At 38.9% G+C, this 18,516-nt stretch overlaps 1 protein-coding gene across 1 annotated transcript in view; it reads left to right on the top strand.

Moving 5' to 3' along the window:
* The window catches only part of LOC139462013 (protein saal1-like), a 43,982-nt gene extending 26,405 nt beyond the window's left edge, over nt 1-17,577 (top strand). The window contains exons 8-12 of the mRNA XM_071243510.1: nt 7,820-7,943; nt 8,827-8,909; nt 9,840-10,007; nt 10,855-11,195; nt 13,957-17,577. Coding sequence (XP_071099611.1) covers nt 7,820-7,943; nt 8,827-8,909; nt 9,840-10,007; nt 10,855-11,195; nt 13,957-14,223 — 983 coding nt within the window. The 3' untranslated portion in view covers nt 14,224-17,577. The remainder of the gene's footprint in view (nt 1-7,819; nt 7,944-8,826; nt 8,910-9,839; nt 10,008-10,854; nt 11,196-13,956) is intronic.
* Nucleotides 17,578-18,516: the final 939 nt, after the last annotated feature.

The raw sequence follows: 18,516 nt of genomic DNA, 5'->3' as shown, positions 1-18,516 counted from the left end.
CAAATGGGCTTCACACATTGTACCCATGTCGGGAATCGAACCCGGGTCTTCGGCGTGACAAGCGAACACTTTAACTTCTAGGCTACCCGACCGCCCTAGGGATGTCTGAAGGATCCCATTAGCTAAAAGACTTAAAAAGGTTAAGGAGCGATTTCCTTTGCACCAGTATTACTGACATGTGGTCCTGATGTTTGTTTGTTTGTTTGTTATTTAATGTTGCACTCAGCAATATTCCAGCTATATAACGGCAGTCTGTAAATAATCGAGTTTGGACCAGACAATCCAGTGCATGACCTCATGAGCATCGATCCACGCATTTGGAATATGATGACATGCATCAACCAAGTCAGCAAGCCTGATTGCCTGATCCCATTAGTCGCCTCTTACGACAAGCATAGTCGTCTTTTACAGCAAGAATGGGTGACTGAAGACCTATGATGTATGGAACAGGTCGCAAATGATAATTGTAGTGAACATCATACATGAAATTATTATTGATCACTGCTTGTTTCTGAATAAATAGGTGTCCCAGTGGTTTTTTTTGCTGCAGTCATCCTTGTGGAAGCAACTTGACATTACACCACTATGTCACATGTGGCTGAAGGCCCCAGTTACCCAATCACAGCGTAAAGGATTACCTACCCCTGATACTGCATGACTGAATGTGGTTCACAGGCACTTAGATTTTGTAACATGACAACAGCTGACAGACACAAAGTGTGTTTGTACACCAGTGTAGGCTTGAAGCTGAATCTAATATGGCTTAAGGCAGGGTTATCACACCAGCACATTCCAGACTTGTATTGAGAAACAAGGAGCCAGCCCTACAACCACACTGACTGTTTTCTCCACACCTGGAGAGGCAGGGGTCAAGCTGGGGTCAAGGAAGTAACAATCATAACAATCCTTGAATGTTTTTAGATCTTGATTAAAGAAAGTTGGGGTGACATACCTGGCAGGTATCACTGAGAGGTCAAATGTATGTTATGGTCAATATTTACTTCTCTTTGTTCCTGGTTGTTTTGAATATGCTTGAGTATGTTTGCGGCAAAATACCATTTTGCTTTTGTGTGGCCTGTTAGAGAGCCTGATAATTCTTTCTGACATGTAATATGGTACAACAACACTGTCGTAAGAGTAAGTTTTAGCTTAAAGATTGCGTGTGAAATGAAGATGAGTTACTGCTTTGTGTAAAACAATAATTACTATTAATCGCATAGGTTGAGAAATGACAAGTGACCCAATAAATGGACTTCAAGGTTTGACCCGTGAAGATCGGGGGTAGAATAGGTCTTCAGCAATCGGGATCGGGGGGTCAGGCCGCCTTCATATAGCTGGAATATTGCTGAGTGCATTGTAAACAACAAACAAACAAACTTCAAGGTCTGTTGTTTTACCCCTTCTATGTTTCCCAAGTCATGTTACCAGACATTGTTATTGAGACTGTAGTTGGTGCAATCTGATCGGAAAACCGAATGTCCATGAAAATACCCTGAAAGCAGAATAAGTGTTGCTGTCAAACATGTAACCAAATAAAAATTCAAAACCCACTCATATTGATTTTACAGTACATTATTAATTAATTGAATGTTTTTTGTGCAAGATTTTATTGTAAATTAGTAGTGTATTAAATACCATTGCAAAATTGTATTGTAAAATGATATTGCTCATGTACCTCATAACAGAAAAAGTTTTGCCCTGGTAGAACAACAGAGGAGACTGTTTTGTCCTTTAAAGGCTTGTGTTGTCGATGCAATAAACCTATCCGATAAACTTGGTCTGAGGATCTGATAAATATGCAAATGAGGTAGCCTTGAAGGAACTCCTTTCAAGCTCCATATATCAATGTGATGTCTTCTTCCTCAATCACTATTGACTGACAGTTTTAATATGCTTAGATAGGGTTTCCAACATGTCGCTAAAACATGGCAACAAAAATGGCTGCCAGACATTTGGCACTAACTAATAAATTGGGAGGATCACTAAAAATTGTAATTATAAATCAACTTCATTGAGTGAAGTTATGTCTTAAACATCCATTATTTTAAGAATGACATAACATGATAAAGAGATTATCACAAGAGATTATTATGTCAATATTACATATTAGGAATAAACAATAATATATTATTCCTAATATTTGATATTTATGATGCACACTCGGCTAAACATCTCTATTTATGAATGATTTTACCATATACATACTTTGTGTTTCTATTTTGTTTTGTCATTGTTGTATTCTCTTTTTGTAGTTTGTTTTTTATTTCACCTTCTTATACAGAATTGCATTTTGTTTTCAAAAACTTAATGTACAAATGGTTGAGCAAAGTCCAATTGCTACAGATCGAATTAGACAAAGTGCATCAGTAACTGGTGCATCCATATGTCGTCACATACCTAGTCCATGGGAGCCCAGCTGATAACACACAGGCCATGTGATGTTCGGTTCACCACCCATTGTGTTCACAAATACAGACTGTCCTTCCAAGGACATTTTTTTCATGACCTTTAACTTGATATCTACATCATAATTTCATTTCAAATTTGATGAACATTTTTTTCTTCCTATGGGAGAGGTGCAATGCAAAAATTGATTTTAATATTTAGATTTTCTGAAAAAAATACATCTTTATTTTTTTCTGCTTAGAATGTTTTTACCTAAATATTTGTGTGAACTATTACCAGAAATCTACTCATGGATTCTTTTTCAAATTTAGGGAACATTTCAGTACTTATAGAAAACAAAAGGTGCAGTGCAAAGTTTGATTTTGTAGGTGTATTGTCTGAAAATATTGTTTTTTACTTCAACATTTGTGCGAACTATAGCTTAAAAATCTACTTCATGGATTCTTTTCCTATTGGGGGTACAGTTTCTATGCCAATAGGAGAGGTGCAGTGCAAAGTTTGATTTCGATTAGTGGATTTTTCTGAGAGGAGATTGCTTTTTTCATGTTTTGAACTTAGAAATATTTTAGAGTCGGAGTTGGGGGAATTAGTGATCCGTGCTCACTTTTTGTCTTGTTTCATTTGGCACGAAGTTGTTTGGATGTCTTTACATCAGTTAGAGAAGGCTTCATTCTCTTTTAAAGACTCTAGTGCGTGTTAGTATTCGCCAGAGACTTTATCAGTCTTTATTTTAAAATTCAACTGCTTTTTTTGGTAATTTTTTGGAATTGTGTCCATCTATGTTTTTGGTTTATCAAAAATAGAGTGGTCATTTCTTTATGTCCTTTTTCTTGTTCATGGCTTTGGCTTGGGTCATTTTTGTTTTTACAGTGTTTTCATACTTCCTCTAAAATTAATGGTAACAAAATTCCTGTTTTGCTTAAGGGTGACTTAAGTTACTGACACTCAAAAGGGACTTATGTTACTGACCCAGAATAGGGACTTATATTACGGACACGTAATGAGAACTTATATTACTGACACGTAATGGGGACTTAAATTACTGACACTTAACAGGGACTTAAATTACTGACATTTAATGAGGACTTATATTACTGACACTTAACGGGGACTTAAATTACTGACATTTAATGAGGACTTATATTACTGACACTTAACGGGGACTTAAATTACTGACACTTAATGGGAACTTAAATTACTGACACTTAATGGGAATTTATATTACTGACACTTAATGAGAATTTATATTACTGACACTTAATGGGAACTTATATTACTGACACTTAATGGGAACTTATATTACTGACACTTAATGAGAACTTATATTACTGACACTTAATGGGAACTTATATTACTGACACTCAATGGGGACTTAAATTAGTGACACTTAATGGGGACTTAAATTACTGACATTTAATGAGGACTTATATTACTGACACTTAATGGGGACTTAAATTACTGACACTTAATGGGAACTTATATTACTGACACGTAATGGGGACTTTAATCACTGACACTTATTTGGGACTTATGTTACTGACACTTAATGGGGACTTATATTACTGACAATCAATGGGGATTTAAATTACTGAAACGTAATGGGGACTTATATTACTGACACGTAATGGGGACTTAGATAACTGACACTTAATGGGGACTTTAATCACTGACACTTATTTGGGACTTATGTTACTGACACTTAATGGGGACTTAAGTTCAGAAGCACCAGTTACAGAACAGCCTTACCCCTCCAAGTCCACCTACAAACCATCCAATCACACTGAGCTACCTGTGCACGATCTAGTGATCACGATTAAATGTTCACGTGTTGACAGGCCTTGTGTTATTCGGTTATCAGTGTTAGGGCAAGTTATGTCAAAAGGGACTTAGTACGACTGACTTGCACAAGTTTCTAGGTGACCTGTGGTTCCCTGCCTGTTTGAGTGGATAACAGGATTTATTGGAGGTCAGTTCAGGTCAAGCAGTTCAACTTGGCCAGCAGGAAAATGATGTCCGGAATAGATTGTTGGTAGACCAGGACGATCCACTTAGGTTCAAGTGGTCATAGTGAACCAATACCCAGACTCCTCAACAATCGGTTTCGAGGGATACGGGATTAGAATTGGTCCCTAGTAACCTTTGCTGGTCGTAAGAGGCAAATTAATGGATCAAGTGGTCAGACTCATTGACTTGGTTGATAGCGTGTCCTTATCGCCAGACTGCTTGGATTGTTGCTCTCAATGTCGATCACTGGTCTGTCAGGTCTCGATTTGATTATTTACAGGCCGCCACCATGAGTGTAGCATTCAACAACAAACACACACATACAAACTGTTTCAATACCATTAACTCAAACATCAAACCAGTCAGGCCTAATATACAAATCATGTACATTGTGTTGGTTAGTAGGGCGGTCGGGTAGCCTAGTGGTTAAAGCGTTCGCTCGTCACGCCAAAGACCTGGGTTCGATTCCCGACATGGGTACAATGTGTGAAGCCCATTTCTGGTGTCCCCCGCCGTGATATTGCTGGAATATTGCTTAAAGCGGCGTAAAACCATACTCACTCACTCACTCACTGTGTTGGTTAGTCAGGCCACTTCAAATCAATTATTTGTTCTTTAATTTGAGTATTGGTTCTTCAAATACATTTTCAGTATTTTGAAATAACAAGAATGGTTTCTGGGTATCCAGGATAGAATAGGTCCCTAGCACTTTATTGCTTGTCATATTGTGTGACTAAATGGATTGGGGGGTCAGGATCGTAACATGGTTCCATGTCATTGCATCCCATCAATGTGGGACAATGCTGATAATATGAACCACTCGTTTGTTTGGTATAGACTTAATTATTTTCGGGCTGTAATGAAAAAGCTGGAATGTTGCCTGAGATTTATCGTGGCATTTACAGAGACTTATGCTTTGCCTACATCTGCTCCAGAAGTTGGTAAAACGTCCCAAATAAGAATTAGAAATAGCCAAATTAAGGTCTTGTTAAATCTTAACTCAACATGTCATAGATTTGCATATTTGACAAAGTTTGACGTTAATGCCGCCTCTGTGATCTAGTGGATAGAACATCTGCTCAGAGAGCGAAGGTCAGTGGTTTGATCCACAGCCACATCATACCAAAAGAGACCCGTGAAGATTCGGGTTAGAATAGGTTTTCAGCAATCCATGCTTGCCGTAAAAGGCGGCTATGCCAGTTGTAAGAGGGGACTAACGGGATCAGGTGGTCAGACTCGCTGACTTGGTTGATGCATGTCATCAATCCCAATTGCATGGATCAATGCTCATGATATCAATCACTGGATTGTCTGGTCCAAACTCATTTATTTACAGACCGCCGTCATATAGCTGGAATATTGCTGACTGCGGCGTTAAACATCTAAACAACCAACCAACATACCAAAAGACATTAACATTTTGAACTTGTTACCCTCACTGGTGCTAGGCAGTAAGGGGATTAAACAAGACCTGTCGGCTCTGAGTCAGTATACTGTGTCTGAGTGGGGTATCCATTTTAAACTACGTTGTGCTCGCACAAGAAAACTGTCACTATAATCTTGTAGGTAAAATTATCTTAAATGTGACGTTAAAGCCTGTTTCACCTCACCTAGTGCAGAGTGCATTTAATACAGAGGTAGAACACCTTTGAATGTATGAATGCAAAATCCTTACAAAACGATTAATTTGATAATAAAGAATATATTTTTTCTCAGTAGGCCTGCCTTTTGTTTGAATCAATGACTGCAGCGTACCACAACAAATAACCTAGAAGCAAAAGATGTTGACAATGACAACATGATTGAGATTGAAGGATTTAGATAGTTTTTGTTTAGCAATCTTCAATATATTAATCTTGTATAAATCAGATAAGAGGAGGCAGTGATTTAAGTAAACAAATAATCAGTTTGTTATGGCCTTAGATTTATTGATAATATGTTTCCTGAATCTCGTTGTGGACTTATTAGATTACCTTTTGGTGTCTACATGACGCTGTTCATGAGTCATGACAAAACAATGTGTTTCTAGTCTGAGGGTTTTGTGCTCATTTTTTACGGCAAGGGCAAATAACTGTTTCTTCTTCTCAATGGCTGGGTTAAATATGTCATCAAATGACTGAGATACCATGTTTGCATTTTCCTAATGAAAAAAAGGTGTGTCCTAGGTTTTAGTTTACTTGAATTCAAACAGAAACAAAAGACTGTATTACAATGTACTTATGAATTCTAAGAAACGTCTCTTCATAGTCTTTCAGTTATTGTTGAGAGGGCGGAGGTGGGTAGGTGTCGAAAACTGTGAAAGACTTTTCATGCAAACCTGGTACATTTATTAACCAATGGTACATTTATTAACCATTGGCTGAACTGGTGCCTTTTGCATTTTAGAAATTTTTAAAAATTTGATTTTTCCCTGTTTTCATCAAAACAAGTTAGACTTAGCTGAAATGGAGGTAGGTGTTGTTTACAGAGCAGAACTAAAATACTGTTCAACATTTTTTTATCCAAACTTGGTAAAAGTATTAATCAAGGGCTGAAGTGGTGCCTTTTGCTATTTATGAATATATTTTTTTAAATATTTTTTTTCCTGTTTCCATGACTTTGACTCTGTTTATGGTGGTGTGTTTGTCCCGACCATATCTCTAAAACTAAGAGGTATTGTTTCATGCCACTTTGCACACAAAGACCAGTTTGTCAAATGGTGCCTTTTGCTACTTAGGGGTGTTTGGAATTTATATTTTTCCAGTTTCCATGGCAACAAGTTTGTCTTGTGTGTACCTAACATGGAAATGCAAAGTTCAGAATCCCAATTCCATGGTATTGTTTTGATAGTTCAATAACTAGCCTTGCATATGGACAGACAGATTAGATAGAAATTCTCTCATCAACTTAAAGTATCAGTCAGATGATTTGTTCTTTCGAATCTGTGGTGTTTGTCATCTTCTGAAGACACATGTTTGCGAAGAAAGTAGGTTTTGGTTCATTTTTAAATGGGAGCGGTCGGGTAGCCTAGTGGTTAATGCGTTTGTTCTTCACGCTGAAGACCCAGGTTCGATTCCCGACATGGGTACAATGTGTGAATCCCATTTCTGGTGTCCTCCGCCGTGATATTGCTCGAATATTGCTAAAAGCGGTGTAAAACCATACTCACTGACTCATTTTTAAACGTGGTAAAGGCAAACCCCCAAACCCCCTCTTTGAAGCGTGGTTATAACATTTACATAGGAAAAAACATAAAACTAAATAATCTGGTGACTTGTATCAAAAAATAGCAATTAATTGACTAATTATGGCCAACAACTGCAAATTGTTTCTGGAATTATGTGCTAGCATGTTTGTATTGTGATTGTGTTCTGCCCTGTGACTGCAGTTTATGACGATGTATATGTGACTGGCTGATGTTGTTTGGCAGCCGACCTGCTGAAGAACACAGGCGAGTGTGTGGATGCCCTCCTAGATCAGGATGAAGAGCTGTGTGGAGACTGGGCAACACAGGACCTGGTGGAGTCCCTCCTCGAGGCTGTCAAGCAGATAGGGTGAGTGTACTGGGATCATCCAGGTTACCAGAGGCCTCCTGTTGGATGAGGTATCCTAGCCCTGTGTACTTGGAAACCCAGTGGGAATTACAGATTAGAATACTTTGTGTTATCTGAACAATGAGTGATATACTTCATAGTGTTATTATGCATGGGATAATATTATTTACACCACACTGGTGTACCCTTATGGAGATTCCGTGGCAGATCAAGTCCCTGTGATCCAATGCTTGTTGTAAGAACCAACTTAATCATGTCAATATTATTCTCAGAAAAGTCAAGGATCATTGCTCATACTATCAACAACTGGTTTACCTGGCCCAGGTTTGATGATTTATGTGTTGAGTCAATAAGGGTGGAATCTTGTTGACTGGCACTCACCCAACCACTCACCACTCACCCACACCCTACTAGCCAAACAGCCACCCAGTCACTCACTCACTTGGCTTCCCACCTACCCACCTAAAGTCCCACCCACCTAGCCATATACTCACACACTTTCCAACCCACTCACTCACTCAACCACTCATCCACCCACTCACTCTCTCATTCAACCACAGAACCACTCACTCACTCACTCACCCACTCATCCCCCCCCCCACTCACTCAACTGCACACACACTCACTAATCCATCCACCCACCCACTCACTCACTTAACTGCACACTCAACCACTAATCCACCACTAATCCACCCATCCACCCACTCAATCACTCACTCAACCACTCACTTACTCAACCACTCACTCACTCAACCACTTAACCACTCACTCATTCATTCATTCATTTATTTATTCACTCACTCACTCACTCACTCACTCACTCACTCACTCACTCACTGAGCCACTCTATCACCATGTTGTAACTATTTCTCATCACTGACAGGTACAGTCACAGTGAGACACTGGAGACGTTCATGCACATCTTCCAGTTGCTATCTACATCTGAGGCAGGTGTGACAGCGCTAGGTAGGTACAGAGGTGACTGAGGCAGGGGTGACAGCTCTAGGTAGGAACGGAGGTGTCTGAGGCACGGGTGACAGCTCTAGGTAGATACGGAGGTGTCTGAGGCAGGGGTGACAGCTCTAGGTAGATACGGAGGTGTCTGAGGGAGGGGTGACAGCTCTAGGTAGATACGGAGGTGTCTGAGGCAGGGGTGACAGCTCTAGGTAGGTACGGAAGTGTTTGAGGCAGGGGTGACAGCTCTAGGTAGGTACGGAGGTGTTTGAGGCAGGGGTGACAGCTGTAGGTAGGTACGGAGGTGTCTGAGGCAGGGATGACAGCTCTAGGTAGGTATGGAGGTGTCTGAGGCAGGGGTGACAGCTGTAGGTAGGTACGGAGGTGTCTGAGGCAGGGGTGACAGCTGTAGGTAGGTACGGAGGTGTCTGAGGGAGGGATGTCAGATCTAGGTAGGCTCTTTTAATGTGTAATCAAACATTGATGTCTATAGTCTAAGGGGAGATAAATCAAGAAATTATCTCCCTTTGGAGGTGTTACAGATTTTGATAGCGATGAATTTAGTTGGAAGGTTGAAAAAAATATGATGCATTGTAGGCCTACATGTTGGACAGGATTTTTAATCATTTAAAACATTTTAAAGATTAATCATCTTAAAATTTGATTTGGATTAGTAATGTGAATCATTTTTAATAATATAAAGATTTTGTGGATTATTTTTATTATCAAAGTGATCTTTACTTACACTGGTATAAACAAACCTTGTCATTCTGATTTCTTTTTAATTTTTCCATTTTTAAAGTCAGTGGATCCATAAGCAAAGAAAAATAAATTGTAATGCCTGATTGTAAAGCCAACACATAACCATGATAAACTGAATTGTTTTAGGGATGTGGTATCTTTGACAACATGTATGTTGTTCATTGTGATGCTTCATTTCAGTTCTCTGTGCGGATGTGCTGCAGATTCCACTGTTGAAGTATCTACTTGGTGTGTGCGAGTACGAGATCGTGGGGCTGGATGGTCACGAGGACTGCCTGGCGTCAGCGCTGTCCGTGCTGAATGTGCTGTACAGCTCCTCGCCAGACGTTGTAGATAAACTGTCATCAGGTACTGTGTGTCATGGAGGGTGTGACAAGAAGGGAGCATTTTACCTCGAGCATTAACATTCGAATGGTTAAGTGAACTCAGTGATGGCTGCTGGTGAGAAGAGGTACCCAGAACAGCGGTAGAAACAGTTTCGGTCCACTAGTCCTTATTATGATAACATTTAGTAAAACCCTTAAAAAGGACAAATATCTACTGGTCCTTATGATACCTTAACTATTGGACAGTTTGGCAAGGACTATAGGACTAGTGCCAATTTCTAACAAGCAAATGATGATATGTGAGGTTGCAGATTCCATTCACCTCATGAAATTTTCATGGAATTTTTTTTACTTTTAACCAATCAAAAATCAACATTTTTCTTATCAAAAGGCCAGTTTATAAAACGTCAATTGTAAAACCTCAAAGCAGGTTTAGAAGTGACCGATTTCAAAGCCCAGGTTTGGAAGAGAACTGCTTCAAAACCTTGGAATGGATGAGAATCACTTCAAAAGCATATGTTTGGAAGATGAGGTGGTTACTGATTTACTTCCCATCTAGGGTGAACAGAGGTTGTCAGGAAGCTAATGCAATATAGGGTAATACAGTGATAGGTTAATAAGTCAGTGGAATATCCATTTGTGTGTATCTCACCCTCACTGTCATGTATGTTTGTTGAGGTGTTTCTCTCAGAATGCTGATCAGCTGACTTTAAAGACCAAGGTCAATGTTTATGAAATTTATGTACAAAGCACTTTTTAGGAAGGCCTCAAGTTGGACAGATTTGTTGGCTGACAGCTTAGATGGTATGTCCATGTTGTGTTTCCTTCTTTAGTCTTTTGAATGTGAATCAGCAGGGATTTCTTTCCAGCCCCGGACCTCATTCGAATCCTTCTCAAAATCCTGGAGCCCTTGTTTCCACTCCTACCAGAAAACACAGAAACCCTGAAAACAGTTTCCAGGTATTCCAAAACAGCCACCATCCCCCCACCTCCAGACAAATCTACAGGGGAAGAGTCCAGTGAAAACGGACACACAAGCAAGGACACAGATGACACAGAGGATGGCGGGGACAAACAGATGTCCATTGAGGAAGTGTCCAGTCCTGCCCCAACAGAATCTCACACAACAGAGGCAGAAGTGCACAAGTACAGACTACTATATGGCGTGTTGAAAGACTTCCTGCATGATGTCGTTGTGTCCTTGGTAACAGTAAGTGCTTTGACCAGTGACCTGAAGTTACACGGTTACACATCACTGATACATTTAAGTAGTCATTATTCCAGTATTCTCCCCCAGGGGGATTTTAGGGAAGAAGAGGTCCACAGTATGCAATGCTTGTCTCCTCGTTGGGAATCCTTGTTGGTATAGGTCTCAGGTACAAAATGTTTGCACATTTTCCTGAGGATTGGATGGTAACCTGGCTGATTGCTCATGTTTTCAACCACTGGTTTATATGCTCCAGACTTGATTATGTACAGACCACCGTCATGTTGCTGGTGCAGTGACAAACAAAAAACAGACAAACAATGATTTTTTACTTATTGTGCATTATTCCTCAATGCATTCACTACTTACCTTTAACAACAAAAGACAGCGCTCAGAGATGGTCTTGGGTGAAAAAAATTATGTTTCCGTTTTCAACTCCTGCTTTTTGCCTGCACAGTTGCCGCTGTCATGTGACCTTGATGACAAGTCACCTTCATCACATCACTGACTGTCACGTATCAGCAAGAACATCTCTCAGCTGAGCTCTTCAAATTGGATTTTTTTTTACCCTTCGCTCTGGCAATTACTCTAAATTATATCTGCAGTGGGCGATGTATTCTTTGTTTATTACCTGCACTATTTTGTGTATTAATATGTGGATGATTTTGGTGTAAAAAGACTTTGTCTTTTTTCCTCCCCAGGTGGCTCGTTTCCCGCCATTTTGAATTTGTGTTACAATTGTTTACCTGCAGTGGTAGTCAAATTGTTTGCAATTCGAAGCTACATATTAATAACATATTAATGTGTTGTTAAATACTGGTAGCTTTGGCGTTACATAGAGTTTGCGTGTATCATTTCATTGTGTACACTTTCAACTTGTTAAATTTTGCCGATAGATATTTGTATAATTCTATGGCAATTTTTCATCTCCTTTTCAATCAACAACTCTCTAATTGTGTAACATTTGCTTGTGCGGTGTACTAATTGTCATGGTTAAAAATCTTCCAAAGATCCTTATCCATGCTGTTTGGCGAATAGGGGATCTTTTGAAACACTTGAAAGGTAGCACCATTACTCAATGTTGGCCGTTCCGGAGAATCGGAAAATGACCAAGGTCCTGGTTCTACAGGTTCTAATATGCTCATTTAGGCTTGAGGATCAGAAGGCTAAATTCTGTCCTCCTGCTTGGGACTTAAATGTGGTACTTTGAGGTTTGCGAGGGCCCCGCTTCAAGCCCCTCTACGCATCCTCTTTTTATGACCTTATTTTGAGCATGGTACGCACCGAGCGGTACATCCATGCCCAGTGGAAGAAATCAAGACAAGCTTTTCTATCAGGCTTTGGCTTGGTGACACAGTACAGTAGGTAAATAGGTAAAAAAATTAGCTTTCGCTATCATTCTTATTACCAAGTGTGTACAAAAGTTACCCTTTAATTCATACATTCCATCTGTAAATAAGATTGAACTAACCCTACTGTTATGGTGTTTTTCTGTGCTTTTTCCGCCTTATGGATTATTGACAAATGTGTCAGGTTTTTGGGGAGTGAATTATGGAGGTTTTGGACATCTGAAGGTATACCCGTTTCCAAACTGTCTGTTACAGATGCATTAAGGAGTAATGCAGGATAAGTAAAAAACTTAGTAAAATCACAATATTTTTAACATTTGTATACTTATTCTGCATTACTACGTCTAAGGACCCACCCGTTGCAGACTTGCCTCCCCACTTTGGCTTCAGAAACCTCAAAATGTTTGTCAGTGATGTGAAGAAGGTGACTTGTCATCAAGGTCACATGACAGCGGCAATGGTCCATGTGAAAAGCAGGAGTCGAAAACAGAAACATCATTTTCTTCACCAAAGACCATCGCTGAGCGCTGTCTTTTGTTGTCGTAAGGTAAGCAGTGGATGCATTAAGGAGTAATGCAGGATGAGTATACAAATGTGAAAAATATTTAGATTTTATTAATTTTAAAATAATTACTAATTTTAGACCCAATTTCCCAATTATTAAAACTTAGCTCAAGTTGGGGATGTCATCTGTTGCTGATGATGTGAAGAGTTGCTCATGCTGTCAACAAGCGGGGTGGTCGGGTAGCCTAATGGTTAAAGTGTTCACTCGTCACGCCAAGGACCAAGATTCGATTTCCCACATGGGTACCCCTGCCATGATATTGCTGTAATATAGCTAAAAGCGGCGCAAAACACTACTCACTCACTGTCAAACACATGGCCTGGCCCAGGCTATAATAACCTGCAAAATATTCAGGATTTTATCATGGCATTCCCTGAGGTCCATATTTGGTCCATATAGTAGTTACATTTCTCACATTGGAATCATTGGTTTGGGATGCTAGTGAAACATTCATAGTTTTCTCTCTAATCAAATGAACAATTGTAAAACATCTCCTTCACTTATAAAAGACAACTTTCTCTTAATAACAAGCCATCATCTCAGTATGTACAAAGTCTGTGTGATGCTACCCAATCTGTTAGAGCTCAAATAAGAGGGATAAACAAGGCCGTCCGAAAATATATGATGTCCGAAAACATATGATCCAACGATGTCATTATGACTAGGGTTATAGCTTTGCAAGTGTGATTTGTATTTTGCTGATAAAAGGGCAAAATAGAAGAGGAAAAAGCATTCCTGCTACCAGCAGTTTACATTATGGTATTGAAAGCACCTCTAAATTTTAAAAATGTGAACGTTAAAGAACCCAAGTTTGAACAATGTTTTTCCCCCCCATTTCCCTTATTTCCAGGATGATGATGACGCCCACGATGCCCCCACCCCTCCTCTCTTCATCTCTGTCCTGAACTACCTCAACTCCAACTGCAGCCGCGCCAGGATCAATTACATGCTACTGTCCTTTCACAATGTCAAACACAGCGATGTCGACCCTACAGACCACTTGTTTCACTTGTGTCAGAAATATTCTCAAGACAGACTGCGACGCATTGTCCAAGACTTCAAGGAAGGGGAAATATTCTTCCGTTCTGACTCTCTGAGCGTTGAGGAAAAGCGGTAGCGATGTGTGAATGATCGTTTTGTTTTAGCATACCATGCATACTGCTCAACAATCACGGGGGGTAGTGTAGGTCTTGGCCAAAGGTGTGGATGTAAATCAAGATAAACTAGAACATGTACAACTATTTCTTATCCTGACAACATATTGCAATTTCCTTCTTCACTTCAATCATATTACAGAGAACCCAAAACGGGTCCACATTTCACCACATAATATAACATAGTAACCTCATAGGATGGGATATATATGTGAAGGACGTTTGATAAGACCGATGTCAAAGGATATTATTCCCCAAATCCAAGCATACATGTAACCTGGATGAAAAGGAAAGTGAGGGATCAAGGACAGATAACTCTGATAGGTAACCATGGTAACTCTGATGTAGAAGAGACACATTTAGGGTTCCATGTTATGATTATAGTGAAGCATTAAATTGCAATGTGTATAAAGATAATTAATATGGGGAAGATTGTGCCAGATTAAAAAAAAAGTTTTGGGCATCTTGATGGTGTTTTTTCTTCACAACTTGATTCATACATACAATTTCTGGTTTAATCGTTTTGAAAATCCCTTTGAGGATTTGAACATTTTTAAGTTTTAGAGGGGGGAATGTCAACTTTTTAAAGTTTTTTATCCTAAATTTTGGAGCTCTCCTTTACTTCATATTAAATTTCATCATGATAAATCAAAAATGGCAAAACATTGATAGCCAGTCATTTGTCAGATTTTCATGTGAAAGTTTACAAAGATTGTTTAAACTAAATCAAATTGTGTATGTATGGAGACAGCAATAGTGTTTTAATGGTTTGCTCACAGACTTTTGAAAATATTATGCCTCACCTTGCTGCCAAAGCAGCCTTACTGCAAATCACATTTCCTCAACTTGATCCCCCTGTGTGTATCATTTTCATTATGAGGTGGTTCACTTTTATGTTACCCGGTACTTGGATCCTGCCAACTAAAAAATCAGGGAGGAATACAAAAAAATCCAGTTTAAAGATTATATTTTGTCAATGCCAAGACTGTTAATCATGCTTATGAATATGAAAATCAATGGTAATCCAAACTGTGTTGGTTTGTTCCCATGGAAATGCTATAAAATAATTAACATTTGAAAAAAAAGACAAACAAGAAAACACAGAATTTGAAGTTCTCTCATCCTAATGACCCTATCATTCTTAACAGGCAAAAAATATTAATTGAAGAAACTAAAATGTTGGTTTTTTTTTTTAAAAATTCGATCACCAGCTGAAGGTTTTGAGAAGATGAAAAATACAACCAACTTTTAAAAACAGAAAAGCTGAATGACATAATAACCCTGCAATTACATATATGTCTCTGTTCTTTCACGGCTGCAGTCTAAGGCGCCGTAATTCGTTGTGCAGAGTTGCATCCTCGTGCACGTCAGAAACCTATGGGTTCGAATCCCGGTGGGCCTTGATTATGTTTCTAGGTTTGTCAGAACCATACCCGTGCTCATGGGTAAACGTCTAAGACATGCATCACTTCAGGCTTTCCTCCCAAATTAAGCTGATATAACTGGAATACTGTTAAAAGCGGTGTTAAACACAACTAACTCACTCACTCATTCACTCACTCACTCACTCACTCACTCACTCACTCACTCCACCAACAGATCAGTCTGCAGTCTTGATGACAGGCACATTTTGACATAACTGGTACTTTTCTGTCAACATCTCTCTTCAGAAACAACTGGACCATTGAAGCTGAAACTTGTATAATATGTTCCCACCAATGATGACACCTAAATTTGTTCAAGAGGTCAAATCAGATTTTCAAGATGGCAGCCATATTGAAAAAGCTATTTGTGGTCATTTCTCACCATTATGTTCAAATTATAATCAACTTTGGTACATTTATAGTTTTTAGTGGGGGTCAAGATATATGTTCTGGGGTGTTATTTTTAGCGATATCCAGTTTCTGATCTTCTTTGGTCATGTTCCTAATTCTCTCAAAATACATATTTGCCTCTGTAAAGTTCTCCTCTGAAATCGCCAGGGCAAGAGAGCTGAACTTTGGCATGTTTCTTCATAAGAAGACACCATATTTTGTTCAATTCATTAGATTTTAGTGTAAGGTTTTGGTATTTTTACAGTAAGTATTTGAATATCAGTGCTGCAGCTTAAACTGTTGACATTTTTATACTATTGACTACGTATCCAGGTGAGCTACAGTGCCATGGCACTATGTTTCTAGTGTTCTGGTATAAATTTTGAAACTCCTGCTGTATCCAACTGTCAGTGTGTATTATTCTACAAAGAATGTATGTGTGCACTGACCAGTCCTCAAAAGGATCAGACTCTGAGGGTTGTATGCTCTGAGCATGTCCTGTCAATATCCAAAACAATCTTTGATTGCATGCATTTTTGAAGGTTGCCTTTGTGCTGAGTTGCATCCCTTAGGCATGCCAGGATCCACTGATTGATGGTTCAAAACCCTAATGATGATCTATGATTTGTCGGCATCCAGCTTATTCCCGCTCACTGGTTCCACCTCCCACATTAACCTGATGTGATGTACCAGAACAATCAGATGTTTCCCGTGAGTGCAGCAGATGTATACACACGAGGCAATGGATATCATGCCTTTTATAGAGGAATCTTTTCTCATAGAATTGTAGCTGAATTCTATTGTTGAAGACATCACTTACCAGAATGAACACAAATGTAAGTTTTAATTCACTCATACCTCGAAATATCAACGTCTTAACTGTTTGAAAATAGGCAATACTGTAAACTCATTATATGAAACAAACTCATGAATGAATTCTGGTGTGTAATATGTGCCCAAGAATTGAAATCCTCTGAAAGATATGTTTTTAATTATCTTGAGCTGTATTATAATAATTTGGTGATAGCTCAAGGAGCATTAACATGTTCCTGTGAGATCAGGTGGTCAGGCTTACTGACTTGGTTGATGCATGTCATTGTATCCCAAATGCGTAGACTGATGCTCATGATGTCAATCACTGGATTGTCTGGTCCAGACTCGATCATTACAGGCAGCCATCATATAGCTGGAATATTGCTGAGTGCGGCATTACGCAAGGTACAACCCAAAAACATTTTACTGAGTAAACTCTTTGTGGTATTTCTAGACATTGAAAGACTTTGTAACTAAACCGATAGCTTTACAATCAATGGAATGTTTGAATATGTACTTATCCTTTATTTTCCACTTGAAATTTTGTAAATAGTGAATGACAAGCTTAGTGAAAAATGTGAACTTTTCTTTAATTTTCAGTGTGGAAGTATTTGCATGGAAGTTGACAAACTGGGTAAATAAATATGTACTTAAATCTGATTTTTTTGTTCGAAAGTTTTTGAATAGAGAATGACAGGCTTGGTGAAAAATTGTGTACTTCGGTAACAAGAAGTTAGCTATCAGATTCTCATCCAAGTACCATATGACCCTGCGACTAAAAATATCTATTGGCTCTCTACCCAGAGTTCCTTGTGGTCAACCTAGAACATGTGACAATTCGTCACATCTTGTCTCATTCCATTCAAGAAATCTCATATGTTTTTCATCTTCTTCATTTTTTAAAAAGTTTACACATTAAGATAAACATCCATCATGAAATGGTTAACTTTCAAATGGAAAATGCCTTAAAAGGTAAAAAACTGTCTCCATTTATCCTTCATTAACAGTGGATTTACAGTTCCCCACGCAGACATCGAAGCGAAGAGCTTGCAATACAGTCATTTTGATGTGTATAGATATTTTGTCTTACTCCACACTGATGCAGTTCAAGAAGCATATCTTAAAAAGAATGCTAAGCAATCTGTTAATTGCACTTAATGGCTTCCCCTCAGTGGGACTGCTATAAACTGCTTACAAACAAGAGGAAATCTGGTCAAGTGATATGCAATTTGACATGTTGCAGTGGTCCAATGCTAAGTCATCACTGTGCCAGAGCGTGGGATATAGGATCCCACAAATCTGAATCAAATTATGTGTGTAAAAATAGTCAGGATTAGGTGCAAAGACAAAATTTGAGTTGAAAAAATTGATTCTTGACTTTGATTTACATCATTGTCAGTCATGACAAGCAATAAATTTAATTTAAAATCCTAAACACATGACCTGAATACTACTGGTCATGTTCTTCAGTAGAATATACATACTGGTACATGTATAATATCGCCCCGTGAAAATCCGGGTCATAAAAGGCGACTACCGGTATGCTTGTGGTAAGAGGCTTGCTGACTTGGTTGATATTGTCATCGTATCCCAATTGCATGGTTCGATGCTCATGGTCAATCACGGGAT

This window comes from Haliotis cracherodii, unplaced genomic scaffold, assembly GCF_022045235.1.
Source record: "Haliotis cracherodii isolate W230 unplaced genomic scaffold, xgHalCrac1.p SCAF_15, whole genome shotgun sequence".
Lineage (NCBI taxonomy): Eukaryota > Metazoa > Mollusca > Gastropoda > Lepetellida > Haliotidae > Haliotis > Haliotis cracherodii.
This window is presented reverse-complemented; position numbering and strand designations above follow the sequence as displayed.